Source organism: Mirounga leonina, unplaced genomic scaffold (assembly GCF_011800145.1).
Source record: "Mirounga leonina isolate KUSES-001 unplaced genomic scaffold, KU_Mleo_1.0 Mir_168, whole genome shotgun sequence".
NCBI lineage: Eukaryota > Metazoa > Chordata > Mammalia > Carnivora > Phocidae > Mirounga > Mirounga leonina.
The window spans coordinates 36,093,825-36,108,801 of record NW_023270426.1 but is presented as its reverse complement, the minus strand read 5'-3'; the positions used below and the strand labels follow the sequence as shown (position 1 = coordinate 36,108,801).

Below are 14,977 nucleotides of genomic sequence, written 5' to 3'. Positions count from 1 at the left end.
TGCATGGAGCACTGGGTGTTATATGCAAACAATGAATCATGGAACACTACATCAAAAACTAATGATGTAATGTATGGTGATTAACATAACATAGTAAAATAATAAAAAAAAGAATAGTAGAATAACTGGAATAGTAAATACAAAAACAGGTTAACTGTGTTTTTCTTCTTTGTGCATGTAGGTTATAAGGATTAAATAAAGAAAAAAGAAACAGATACAGGCAAAACTTTTCCAATATCAGTCGGGAATAACATCAGGCCTGTACCTCTGAAACAAATAATACATTATATGTTAAAAAAAAGAAGATAGTAGGAAGGGAAAAATGAAGGGGGGGAATTGGAGGGGGAGATGAACCATGAGAGACTATGGACTCTGAAAAACAAACTGAGGGTTCTAGAGGGGAGGGGGGTAGGGGGCTGGGTTAGCCTGGTGGTGGGTATTAAAGAGGCCATGTTCTGCATGGAGCACTGGGTGTTATGCACAAACAATGAATCATGGAACACTACATCAAAAACTAATGATGTAATGTATGGTGATTAACATAACGAAATAAAAAAATGCAAAAAAAAAAAAGACATTCTGAAGTTCAAAATGATTGCGAAAAAAATGTCTTAGGAATACGACCTCCTCTCATAGGGCCCACTGCTGAGACATACCAAATAAATGATTTCAGTTGACTAAGCTTGGGGTATTGCAGAGGAGGAAGCAGGCAAGAATGGCGGCTCTGTTGGTTGCTAGGTTAACACGGGACCGCATGTAGGTCTTTCGTGATTTTCATTATTTTAGTCAATCAAATTAAGTTATTTTATGAGAAGTATACAGAATATTAAAAGGTAAGAGGGTTTTTAAGGAGACCAACAGAAGCCATTTTCATGTGGTCCCATTGGCCTTGAAATGTAAAGGCTCAGAATGTTTAACTGGGTTTTGTTTTTTTTTTGGTTTGATCCTTTCTCTTTAGTTGCAGTGATTCTGGAGGAAGGGTTTCTTTCAACTTCTACTGGTTTTATCTTTTGTTCCCCTGAGGATAGAGATCTGTTTGGGTCTAGTTTTTTAGTCTTGTGTTCTGCTGGCCCAGAACTGGCCAGTGCACTTGCACTCCTTTCTTCCGTGCTCTCGTGGGAATTGAAGGACTGGCCAAAACTGTTCCTCATGAGGCTACTTGCCATTTCCCTCAAGACATGGGCAGCTCCAGTTTGTCTCTCTACTTGGCAATGTAAATCTGTGGTCTGTGTGTGGATTCTTGGGGGCATTTGCTGCCTCATCTGTAGAGAGCTCAGCATTTCTTCCTGTTCTTCTTTGGTCCCAGATACAACTGGATCTTTGCCTTGCTTCTGCTTAGGGTATGGCCGGGACCACATTGTTCCAGGCTTCTTATAGTTACCCCAACTTTGGAATATGCTCGGCTTGAAACACTGTCTTTTGAAGGTTGGCTGGGGATCAGATAGAGAGTTTTATAGTCAGAATGAATTACAGGACACAATGTAAAATCTCCTTTTTTGAATATCTTTAAGAAAAAGAGTGTAAGTTTTAACTAGTCTGAAGTAGTTTAGTTCGAGGTAGAATTTGATTAACTCAGCTCTGACTCTAGGATTTCATAATGTAGCAATGATAAAATAATGAAAAGCTTTGCAAATTGCTTTATAACTTGTCTGTTACATATGTGAGCTAATTGTCATCTTGGTCAACTGTGTCAAGACTAGGAAAACATTGAATATTTCACAGAAAATAATCATTGTCTACATTTAACAAAAATGCCTTTCAGAAGGATGTAAGAGAAAGAGTGGGTTCCTTTTAAAAAGCAAGTAAGCCAGTGATTTTCCTCATTGTTTTTTAATAGATTTTGATTTAGCCATAAAGAATATTTGTGTCAGCAAATGTATAATGTCAATTTATATAATGTCAGTTTTCCCCATGAAAACTTACCTGATCTTGATATCTGTACACACCGTACATATACATAGAGACTAATCCTTAGACATGATCGTCCCATTAATGTTTTTTTTCTCTCTCTCTCTCTCTTTTTTTTTTAACAGGGCCTAATTGTTCAGATTTGAAGCAGCCTATGTATTTAGGATTTGAAAAAGATGTCTTTAAAACTATAGCGGATTACTATGGTCACTTGAAAGAGCCTCTACTAACTTTTCATCTTTTTGATGCCTTTGTAAGTGTATTAGGTAAGTTGGGATATAATGAGCACATGCCTGTGTTATTGACATTGAATCATTTCATTTTCTACTGTCTTGAGACTTCCAGTAGTCAAACCTCTGTAGTATATTTGTTTTTGTTTTAAAGATTTTATTTATTTATTTGAGAGAGAGAGACAGACAGAAAGCACAAGAGAGAGAGCAAGCGTGAGTGGGGGGAGGGGCAGAGGGAGAAGCAGGCTCTTTGCTGAGGTGGGAGCCTGATGATGATGATGATGATGATGATGATGGCAACAAGGGATGGATGGACATGGAGCTCAATCCCTGGACCCTGGGATCATGACCTGAGCTGAAGGCAGATGCTTAACCGACTGAGCCACCCAGGCGCCCCTCCATGGCATTTTGGAAATAAAAACTGGTGAGGTGCTTGCCTGGTTTCAGTCCTGCTCTATGAAGGAGGAAAAGAAAATGGTTAAGCTCTGTTAGGAAACTCAAAGCAAGGACCAATAGTTTTTACTTCTTAAGAAAGAGTAATATACTGTGTGTCGTTTTTGTACAAAAAAGTACAACTTCTGTGGTAGAGAAGAATGTAAATTTGACATTTACTGTTCAGAGTAAATCTTCTACTCTGGATATGCCTTTCATGAACAGTCAAGTATGGGAGATGTATTTTCATTTAGAAATCTAATTTCTTTTTTTTTTTCATAGAAGGAACAGGTTTTCGTAGGACTATTTATTTTGACATGACAAATAAGTATAGCAACTTTATCATTCTCTGAAACTTGTTCCTATTCTTTCACATAGATCTGTTCTTCAGAATTTAGTGTCAAAAAAGCAGGGTAGAAAGGAAAAACTATCCACGTTATTGCTAGGTCTTTTTTATATTGTTCCTTTCTTCTTGGGTATCAGATTTTCCTGTTGCTATTGTGATTGTTCAATAAATATTTTTGCTTTATTGTCAAAACGTTTGCTTTAATGGACCGAATCATTGTGTTGGTATCATGCTCTGTTATGTAAATTTGTGGGAACTTGCATACTCTTGTTCCTGAGTCCTGTAGGCTTTAACCATCTTTCCCTTCCTTTCTCTTCCTTTTCACGTTGGTGGTATAGTGGTGAGCATAGCTGCCTTCCTTTCTCTTCCTTTTCTCCTCATCTTACTTTCTTCTTAGAAAGAATAGATGCTGTCATAGTATCTTCACAAAATAAAGTATCAGCAATATTTGAATAATTTACCTGATCTTATAGTACAGCACTTTAAATTTTAAGATTCTGTAGGTTTTCTGATAATAAGAAACAAAACACAACTACTGTAAATCATGTGCATAAGAATGAGTGTGTTTTTAGAGAGATTAATATTGGGAACAGATGAAAGGATTAGGCCTGTCACTGGGGCTTGAGACCACTGGGTCGTCTTGGTATTTTGTGTTCAACCAAAGAGGACCGAGGGCTTCTGTCCTTTGGAACGTCATACCTAATGACGAATACTTGCTGCTGTTTAATATAAATATGGACTCATTGAGCCGATTCTCATTTTAGCCACTTACTGCCATTGTGCCCCTGGTAAAATAAGAATTCTAAAGATTTTATTTTTTAAATTTATTTATTTGTTTTAGAGACAGAGAGCGAGAGAGAGTGCGAGTAGGGGGAGGGACAGAGGGAGGGAGAGAGAGAGAGTCTTAAGAAGACTCTGCTCTGAGCTCAGAGCCCGATGTGGGGCTCGATTGCACAACCCTGAGATCATGACCTGAGCTGAAATCAAGAGTTGGACACTTAACCAACTGAGCCACCCAGGTGCCCCTAAAGACTGGATTAAAAATTACTTCTTAGGTTTTCTTCTCATTTTCCATTTTTATCATGTTCTATGGTAAAAATGATCTGGTTTGGAAACACAAGTACTTGGAACTTTTTTTAGAAAACAAATTCCTATTTGAATCAGCTGTGTTTATGACATCACTGGTCTTTTCTACCACAATTGTCCATTTTGATCTCAGCTAGGAATTAAAGCTGATTATTTCCAAATTGATGTCAGAATCAGCTACCCTCTATAGTATTACTTATACAGGGTTTAGTGTGGAGAAAGATAGACAGAATGGAGAATTTATGGCAGTTAGGTATTAGTAAAAATAATGTGTGCGGATAGTCAAAATTTATTAACCTTCCCTGATCAGTCCTTCTCAAGTGAACATGTTTACTCTCCATTGAAAACCATTATTTTTAGATCCTACGTAGTAAAAGAAGAAATAGAAACGTTCTATTTCTCTTCTAGATTATCATAATTTGATCATTATATGATTAACAAAAATCATCTAGTATAGCAATCCTGTTAAAGTCTGTGGTAAAAGGTAATAGGTATAGATATGTACAAGACAGACACATAGGTTGAATTTCTGTGGGGTTGACTCAGTTCTTAAAACCTTTTGACTTACTTGGATTGCAGTAGGATGCCACCAGATAAGTAAGTAATAAGTAGATAATCAGTCTACTTTGTGTAAAAGCTAAAAATTCTACAGCATTTTCAGCGGAAATGATTTTCAGTTTAATTAATGAATTTTTTGAGGTTTATTCCTTTACTTCTAGAATGAGGTAAGCCAGCAAAACCTGTGACCTTGAGAGCCATTAGTCACTGATAGTGAAGCAAAACATCTAAGAGTTCTTAAAGAAAAAAATATATTTTTGAACTTACTCTTCACTTACAATAGAAAAAAATAATTTGGGTCAGCAGTCTGACCTAACAGCATGACTGTGTATAGTAACTCATCTTCATTCCCAGAATGGCAGTTTCTTATTAAGACCAGAATTTGGCTGACTCTTAAATGGGGTGAATGAGATGGTCTGGCATCTTTCACTCACACTCTGCACGTACCCTAGAACCCAGTGAGCTGTGTAGCTTGCCATAATTTGTCATATCAAGGAAAAAGGGAGACCCAAAGGAAGCACAGAAGGGCAGGGGATGGTGTTTGGACAGTTGGGTGACTTGTGGGTTGTATAATGTTATAATCTAAGTTCTCACACTAGTGACCTCTGGGCCAAATCTGACTGATAGATACATCTGGTTTGACCTCTGTGGTTTTTTTTTTTTTTTTAAAGATTTTATTTATTTAACAGAGAGAGACATAGCGAGAGCAGGAACACAAGCAGGGGGAGTGGGAGAGGGAGAAGCAGGCTTCCCGCAGAGCGGGAAGCCCGATGTGGGACTCGACCCCAGGACCCTGGGATCATGACCCGAGCCGAAGGCAGACGCTTAACGACTGAGCCACCCAGGCGCCCCTTGACCTCTGTGTTTTAAAAAGAAAATGTAATTAATTGACAAACTTGAGAAACAGGAAACTCACATAAGAATTTGTGACTGTGAAGAGAAAAACTGGCATATCTGGCAGTTCTGGGCTTGAATTTTCCTGGGCACAGACTGCTGCGTCTCTGTAGCTACAGCCACCACTAGAAGGAGCAAGTGTCCCAGAGACGTGATCTCCAAGATGCTTCCCACTGCTTCTCAGACTCTCAAGCCCAGTTCACATGACTCCCTTTGCTCATTTATTCCTTTTGTCTGCTCCTTCATGCAGTTGAGCTTCTGGCTCCTGGTTTATTTGCTAGGCAGCTGGGAAACTGAGTAGCTCTTTGCTGCTCCCTACTTGCTAAATGTGAAGTTAAGAAAATGCCATTGAAATTCACTAGGTTGATTGTACACTGGATTATCCAACTAAATAGTTGAGATCTTCTTCTAGGTTTTTTAACCTGGAAACATCTATAAGGGTAGACTTTCCATTCTTTGGTTCTTTTTTCTAACGACTTCTTGGAGCCTTGTGCCATCTTTGCCTTATTACCTCTTGCTCTTATGTTCTTCAGGTTATCTCAGGGTCCTCATCCCACGGTAATTCTTAAGGGAAAACAATTCTTTTTTTCAGAGAGTGCCTAATTGGTATGCTTGTCCAGACAGAGGGTTCTTGCCCATGTTAGTCCAAAGTTCTTGCTGGTGGTGCTCTCTGATCTCAGAGCCCAGGGTTTATGGCTGGAGCTTTTGAAGATGTAGATGGGCCAAGATAAGGATGTTGAATCACCTCCAAATAAAATGATTACTGTTATATCAAGATTGTTGGAGTAAAGTGGGGTTAGGTACTCCTTAATGATGGAAATTTAGGGAAATGCCTAGATATTCCTTGGCTATAACAAAATACCTAAGCTATTTATAAATATACTAGTAATCACTAGGATAACTGAAAAAACTTTTAGGAAAAAAATGAAGACCTTTCTCATACCGTTCATCAGGATAAATTTCAGCTGAATTGAGAATTAAATGTAAAAAATGCAAATCTAAAATACAGTTGATATTTATCTGATGTTGGGTGGGTGAAAGACTTTCTCAGCATGAAAGCAAAAGAAGTCATAAAAATGCTATAGCTGTTTGGGACTCTTCGTGTAGGAAAGGACATCATCTTGTACGTGGGTGAATCTGTGCCTACTTTTAAGCAATTCACAAACGCGACTTGTTGGCCTTTCCCTTCAAAGCCTCTGGAGAAATAGTTCCCCTTGCTATGTCTTTCTTTAGGCAGGGAGTCCTTGCCAATTTCTCTGTAGGCTGAATTCTTTTGCCTTAATATAAACCTTTTCCTTTTTATACCTCTTCTCAGTGAAAATGAAACTGACTTTTTTTTTTTTTTTTAATTCCTTTGATTGCTTAAAAACTACAATGAACCTTCTTGAGTCTCTTATTCTCTGGCTGAACAGACATGGTCTCACTGGCCTTTCAGGGAGATCTGGGCCCTCTCAAAAGTCTTCATATTTCACTTCTTATTTGAAGCTCCCACAAGGGATAGCTTGTTGATGACATTGCGTATGTTAGTGGAAACATCAGGTCTACTTTGCAAAGATAAAAATGTGCGTTTGGGATGATTTGAGAATAGAAATCTGATGTAACCACTGGAGAATGGGAAGGACCGTGACCAAGGTAGGAGTTCCACAAGGCACCAACAACTCTGAACCTGCCATGTGGTCTTCATGGCTGAGGTGTCACCTAATATCTAATAATATAGAACATTATTTTAATTGGATTTACTTGTATCCTAAGGAATAGTTGGGTTTCTTTGAGTATTTGATTATTTATTCATTGTCCTCCATCAAGCCAGCTAAATAATGATGTGTTTCCCTGATGGAAAAAAGTCTCACAGGTGGATTATGTAAGTTATTTGGTGGATTGTTTATTATGTTTTCATTATTTTATTCTTGTGTCACCAGTGGAAACATCACCAAACTCCAGTAACTTGGTTTGTTGACCTAAGTGTCAATAAACAGGGCCTTTCTAGGCCTTGGTTTTCCCATTGAAAAATGGCAGTAATGCCTGTCATGCTTCTAGATATGAAAACAGGGAAACTTAAACAATGGGTTACACTTACTTTCCTACTAAGTTTCATTCTTTTGTTTCAAAAAATATAAAAAATTGGAATAATGTATAAATTAAGATAGGGTAATCATATGTTGCTATCTGACCATATCTTCTCTCAAATGATAGCAAGATTTTTTTTTAATGTGAAACTACTTGTGATAGATTTTTATAATCTGTAATTGGGATAGGCACTAGTATATCATTCTGAAATGCAAGAAACAAGTTACCTCTGGGCTGCAGAATGTCCTTTTCATTTTCTCGAAATGGAAGACTCAGTATTTTTATGATGATATTGAGATTATAGAAATAACGAAAGATGGAAAGTTATTCTATTAGCTTTTGTTGAGCAAAATGAAATAATCCAAAGAATAAAATAGTTACCACATTGAAACTCTTTGGTTATAAAATGAGGAGAGAATCCTGATGTCCTTCAGAAGTTCTTAAAACCTATACCCCCCACGAATCTAAAAAAAACACAAGAAGCTCTTTAAAATCAGTAATAGTTTATGATCTTGAAGACTCCAAAGGTACTTGTTGAAGATGTGTTTGAGTTCAACAGTAGACTGTCATGTGTAATTTATTTTTTATTTTTTTTAAAGATTTTATTTATTTGTTTGACACAGAGAGAGAGAGAGAGAGAGGGAGAGAGGGAGAGCACAGGCAGGGGGAGTGGGAGAGAGAAGCAGGCTCCCCACTGAGCAGGGAGCCCGATGTGGGGCTCGATGTGGGGCTTCATTCCAAGACCCTGGGATCATGACCTGAGCTGAAGGCAGACGCTTCACTGTCTGAGCCACTCAGGAGTCCAAAGAGTCCTTCTTTGTTGTCATGTGTAATTTAAAGCTAAGTTCTCTTGCAGTCATTTTTCCTGAGTTCTGTAAGGTGCTTTTGTCAGTAAGCTTTTATTGAAAGAAAAAAAAAGATTAAGTAATGGTCAGCAACGAGAAAGAAGTTGGGAAACAGAAACAGAGAAGTCAGGTTAAACTATTTTTGAGAATCTAAATATTCCTACATGTGTTTGAACTGAGGAAAGCATTATGTAGCACTCCAAGATTCAAAAGCAGATCTAGAAGTGAGTCCTGCTTTGACATTTGAACAGATTGAAAAATAACATCCTTGGCATCCAGTGCCAAGGACTGAAGTATTAAAGCACATCAAACCTCAGCCTTTTCCCCATACACCTTCCCTTTGATCATACCCATACCACTTCATGGGTCACCCATGTGCTAAGGATTTTCACTCCTTACCTTCATCCCGGATCTGTCTGCTGTGCTCAGACCAGAATTTCTGTCTGGCTCCGGCCGTGTGTTCCTGGATGTTTGTTCTGTAAGAGCCTCGGTTCAAAGTCAGTAGTTTGTGAGCCACTGTTTCAGAAATTGTGTGTTGGATGTGAATTCTATGTCATAGAACAGCATTAAACCAATAGTGTACAAATATCAGAGTACATTGTATATAGTAAGAGTAGGTATTTTTATACATTTTTTTGTTTTAGCTAAATACCTATGTGTTTGCACATATATTGTGATGTAACATATGTTTTTTAATTTTAGTTGTAAAAAATTTTTGAAAAAACCTGCTCTAAATTTCACCTCTAACTACATAGTATGATGATTATGAGGATTTAATGAATGAGAAGATCTCTCAGAAAGTGTAATATTGCTCAAATATTACTAATAATCATAGTTCATTGTGAAAAATGCATATACTCCACATGGTTTGTCCTTTACACTTGGATTTAAAAAAAAACTTTTTACCTATGGATGATATTTTTTAGAGTTACATTCAGTTTTTCATTCCTTTATGTGGTGGAATTAGCATTTTAAAGTGGTTTGGAAGTTTCTTCAAGGATACACTACATTGTATTTTTACTTCATGAGAGAGAAACGAGGAGTGATTATTACCTGGCTTTCATTTTGAACTCTCAAGGAAATGGTTTTATGGTCCCTATTTGGTATAAAAGAGCTAGTTGCAGATTTCACTATGTTGAGAAATTCTCTATTCTTTATACTGTCTAATCCTTGTCCCCAGTTGAAGAATGCATAGTGGTATTTAATCCACTATCTGCATGTTCAATATTTGTGCATATTCTTTGAGCCAACCTCTCTTCTTGTAGGAATTTATCCTTAGGAAATAATTGGCACATGGACAAAGCAGGTCACACAGCATGGTATTTAGGTGTTCAGGCCCCTAGTGTGTGCAGGCTCACGTCACACTCTGCCACCAAGTAGCTGTGTGACTTGGGTAAGTGATCTCATCTCTGTAAGCCTCATTTTCTTTTCTATAAATGGGAATAATGATAGTTATCTCCCTTCCAGAGTTGTCAGGATTAAGTGAGACAATATTTGGGGTTTAGAACACTGTTCAGTACATAATAAAATGCTTATTAATAAATGTTAACTATTTTCTTCATCATAGAAATTAGTTTTATTATTATAAATGTTAGCTGCTATTACTCTAATTTTTTTTATCAGTTCTAATTTTTAGTGGTGGCAAGATAAACTCCAAAACCACTATCAAACTTTTAAAATTCTTTTCTGTAGTGGAAGATCTTGTACTCAAGTTTTAGAGTATTTTGTGAAATTCATATGCTTTTACATGTAGTAGAACTATTTGTTGCTATCAAGATTAATGGCATGGAAGTGCTGCAAATCGCCACATTGTACAAAGATTTTATTTTATTTTTAATCTATTCTTCTATTTTTATTTGGCATGTATAATGATGTGATAAACGGAGTCTCAGTTAAATGTTTTTGGGACCAAATTCTTCCCCTTGTCTATAGTATCTATATTTCTAATACTAAGGGAAACCTAGGATTATGACTTTTTATGCTATTGCCTTTTTAGACATTCAAAAATATTTATAAAGTATTCCCCTGCCAGTTTCCTAATTTTCTCCCAATTACTATTTTTGTGAGTACAAGTTGTAACTTTGATGTGGTTGAGAAATGCTATTAGTTTATGTCTGCTTTATTTCCTAGGTTCAATGTCTTTTTTTAAAATATAGGCTTACTTAATGACTACTAGGGCTTTAAGGCTTTTTCCCCAGGTTCCAGAAGATTTTGCCAATTAGATTACTTATGATATAACACAATGATGCTAGGTGGCTGCCAGATAAACTTTTTAAACATAATCCAAAATTAAAACTTTTTTATTTAGGACTTATATAGTAGCCAAGAAAAATATGTCTGTGAGTGTTAATAAAGTATATGGAGTATGGTATTCATTCAAGAGTGTAATGTTTTAATTAACAAATGATAATTGCTGACCATTCAATTCTAATACTAAATTAACATCAAGAAGAGTTTATTGAAAGAGTGTTAGTAATTATGTGTTCATATTTATGTGTGTAAAGGAAGAAGAGCATATAGATGTGAATCCCAGCTGTATTCCTGGGGCAAGTCTTAACTACTTTGGCACAGACATTTTATTGAATAGTTTGGCATTTTTAAAAAATGTTAAACTTCAGTTGCGATGTGAGTTAGTATGTGCACTCTTAGGTATATACCAGTTGACAACATATGTCACCAGCAACTCAATGTTCATAGCAACATTATTCATAATAACCAAAAAGTGGAAGTAACAGAAATGTCCATCAAATGATGAACAAAAAAAAGGTAGTATATCCATACAATGGAATGTTTTGCAACTATCAAAAGGAATGAAGTGCTGTTACATACTATAACATGGTTGAACCTTGAAAACATTATTCTAAGTGAAAGAAGCCAGACACAAAATGTATGCTTCCATTTATATGAAATGCTCAGAACAGGCAAATCTCTGACAGTGATTCGTGTTTTCCAGGGGCTGAGGGGAAGAGAAAATGGGGAGTGACTGCTAATTTGTATGGGGATTTCTTTTTGAAGTGACAGAAATATTCTGGAATTAGATAGTGGTGATGGGCATAACTAAATATACTAAAAATTGCTGAACTGTACACTTAAAAAAAGATAATCTCGTAACAAAAAATCAAAGAAAAAGAACCAAATTGGACTTTAGGAGTTAAAAAAGTTTAGTAGACAGAACATTGCTAGACGTCCACTTGCACTGATCCCATATACGTAGCCAAACTGGGTTTTGCAGCCAGTAACAATGTGGGCAAACAGGCCACTGGTCCTGCCACGTCAGTCTCACGCACGATGTTGCCACCTGGTCCTTTAATGGATGTAACACTGTTTGTGTTTTTTTGCCAGATGTGGTCAAAACTGATACCTAATTCTTCTATTAGAGGTGGCTCATCCTCAAAGTTGTTTCCATAGAATGGCCAGTGTGTCGGAGTGTACACTTGAGTTGGCTGGAAAATCGATGCTGTGACACGTCTGCTAGAAATCCGTGTTTATGTTTTCCAAGTCTGACATTGCAAATGATCAAACATGGTAGCAGCATCAACAGCTCCAGTAACCGCCCCCCCCCGAAGTCCCCAAACACGGGGCTGAATTGGCCCTGTTGCTCCATGTCACAAGGTCAAAACAATGCTGGGGCTTTTTAATTCTTTCAGTCTGATGTGTGTGAAAAGTAATCTTATTGCTGTTTATTTGTCATGTGGGTTTCTTCTTGGGTGAAATACTTTTTCTGTCCTTTATTCATTTTTTTCTTTTGGTTTTTCTTTTTTTTGGTCATTCTAAAAATCTATTTTAGATACTAATTCTTTATACCTTGTGCCTTACAAATATAATTTCCTAGTCTGTGGCTTCTCTTTTGGTTTTAATCAAAAGGTAAAAAAACTTTTATGTTTTATTTTGGTCAAATTAATTTACTTGTGTGTCTTTAAAAAATCTTTCACAAAGAGATTCTGTAATTCTAAGATTTTTAAGTTTTGCTTTTTTCATGTTTAGGTCTCTACATTCTCTTGACTCATTTAATTTATTTTAAAATTGACAGCATTAAGATATAATTAACATAGATAACATAAAATTAACATGCACCCAATTTTTTTTGGAGATAGAGCGTGAGCGCACATGTGCATGCATGAGCCAGGGAGGGCAGGGGCCGGGGGGAGGGGTAGGGGGAGAGGGAGAGAGAGAGTCTCATGCAGGCTCTACACTCAGCATGGAGTCTGATACCCAGGCTCGATCTCATGATCCTGAGATCACGACCTGAGCCGAAACCAAGAGTCAGAAGCTTAACCTACTGAGCCACCCAGGTGAAAATATACACCCATTTTAAGTACAGTTCAGTGAGTTTGATGAATGTATATTAGTGTAATTAATGTTACAATTAAGATATCAGACCATTTCCATTACTCCTGAAGCTTCTCTTTTTTTCACTCCTGCAGTTTCTCTTGTGCTCTCTTTTAGTCAGTACCCAATCCCATCACTGGCACCAGACAACCAGAAATAGAATCTTTCTATCTTATAGAATAGGTTTTCTTTTTTTTTTTTAAACATTTAAAAAAAAATTTTTTTTTTATTTATTTGACAGAGAGAGTGAGAGAGCACAAGCAGGGGGAGCAGGAGAAGGAGAGGGAGAAGCAGGCCCCCCGCTGAGCAGGGAGCCCGATGCAGGACTCAATCCCTGGACCCTGGGATCATGACCTGAGCTGAAGACAGACGCTCAACCATCTGAGCCACCCAGGGGCCCCAGATTAGGTTTTCTTTTTAAGAGTTTCATACAAGTGGAATTATACAATATGTACTTTCTATCTGGCTTCTTTTGCTCAACACAGTATTTTTGAGACTTCATTCACATTGCAGGTACAGGTCGTTGTTACGTTGTTTTGCTGAGTATTCTATTGCATGGATATGGTACAAACCACAATTATCTATTCACTTGTTGAGGAACATGTGGATTGTATCTAGTCTTGAGCTACTATGAATAAGGGTCTAGGAGCATACATCTTTTTTTTTTTTCTTTTTTTTATTCTTATGTTAATCCCCATACATTATATCATTAGTTTTAGATGTACTGTTCCATGATTCATTGTTTGTGCATAACACCCTGCACTCCATGCAGAATGTGCCCTCCTCAATACCCACCACCAGGCTAACCCATCCTCCCACCCCCCTCCCCTCTAGAACTCTCAGTTTGTTCTTCAGAGTCCATCGTCTCTCATGGTTCGTCTACCCCTCCGATTTCCCCCACTTCATTCTTCCCCTCCTGCTACCTTCTTCTTCTTTTTTTTTTTTCTTAACATATATTGCATTATTTGTTTCAGAGGTACAGATCTGAGATTCAACAGTCTTGCACAATTCACAGTGCTTACCAGAGCACATACCCTCCCCAGTGTCTATCACCCAGTCACCCCATCCCTCCCACCCCACCCCCCACTCCAGCAACCCTCAGTTTGTTTCCTGCGATTAAGAATTCCTCATATCAGTGAGGCCATATGATACATGTCTTTCTCTGTTTGACTTATTTCACTCAACATAATACCCTCCAGTTCCATCCACGTCGTTGCAAATGGCAAGATCTCATTCCTTTTGATGGCTGCATAATATTCCATTGTATATATATACCACATCTTCTTTATCCATTCATCTGTCGATGGACATCTTGGCTCTTTCCACAGTTTGCCTATTGTGGACATTGCTGCTATAAACATCAGGGTGCACGTACCCCTTCGGATCCCTACTTTTGTATCTTTGGGGTAAATACCCAGTAGTGCAATTGCTGGATCATATGGTAGCTCTATTTTCAACTTTTTGAGGAACCTCCATACTGTTTTCCAGAGTGGCTGCACTAGGAGCATACATCTTAACTTCTTTTGTGTAAATAGCCAGGAGTGGAATTGTTGAGTCCCATGATAAGTGTATGTTGACTTTCATTATGAAACTGACAAGCTGTTTTCCAAAATAGTTGTGTCATTTTACATTCCCATCAGTGATGCATGAGAGTTTCAGTAGCTCTACATCCTTGTCAACATTTGACACTGTCAGTCTTTTGTTTTAGCTCACCTAGTGGGTGTGTGGTGGTATGTTTTTGTAGTTTTTAGCTGCATTTTTCTGATGGCTAGTAATGTTAAGCTTGTTTTCATTTGCCCAGTGGCTTCTGTATCTTTTGTGAAGTGCCTGTTGAAATATTCTGGTTTTTATTGGCTTGTTTGTTCTCTTATTATTGAGTTGTAAGAGTTATTTGCATATTCAGTGTGTAAGTTCTTTGTTAGATTATGTGTTATAAATATTTTCTCCCAGGTTGTGGTTTTCTTTTTCCTTTTCTTAACAATGTCTTTGAAAAAGCAGAAGCTTTTCATTTTGATGAAGTCCATTTTATCATTTTCTTTTATGGTTTGTGCTTTTTTGTCTCAAGGAATCTTTGCCTACATTTAAATATTATATTGTTTCACATATAATGTTACCACCTTACCATAATATCTTTTTATATTCTCTCTCCTGCCCTTTGTGATGTTGCTGTCATACATTTTTGTCTAACATGTATTTTGTAGCATCTCTTGTAAACCATACTGTATGTTATTTTTTCTTTGGACAGGTAATTTTCTTTTAAAGAAAATAAGGAATAAAAAATA

At 37.2% G+C, this 14,977-nt stretch overlaps 1 protein-coding gene across 3 annotated transcripts in view; it reads left to right on the top strand.

Moving 5' to 3' along the window:
- Nucleotides 1-14,977, top strand: part of DEPDC1B (DEP domain containing 1B) — an 86,107-nt gene that overhangs the window by 48,737 nt on the left and 22,393 nt on the right. For all 3 annotated transcript variants that reach the window (XM_035014480.1, XM_035014477.1, XM_035014478.1), the window contains exon 7: nt 2,034-2,174. In XM_035014480.1, coding sequence (XP_034870371.1) covers nt 2,034-2,174 — 141 coding nt within the window. The remainder of the gene's footprint in view (nt 1-2,033; nt 2,175-14,977) is intronic.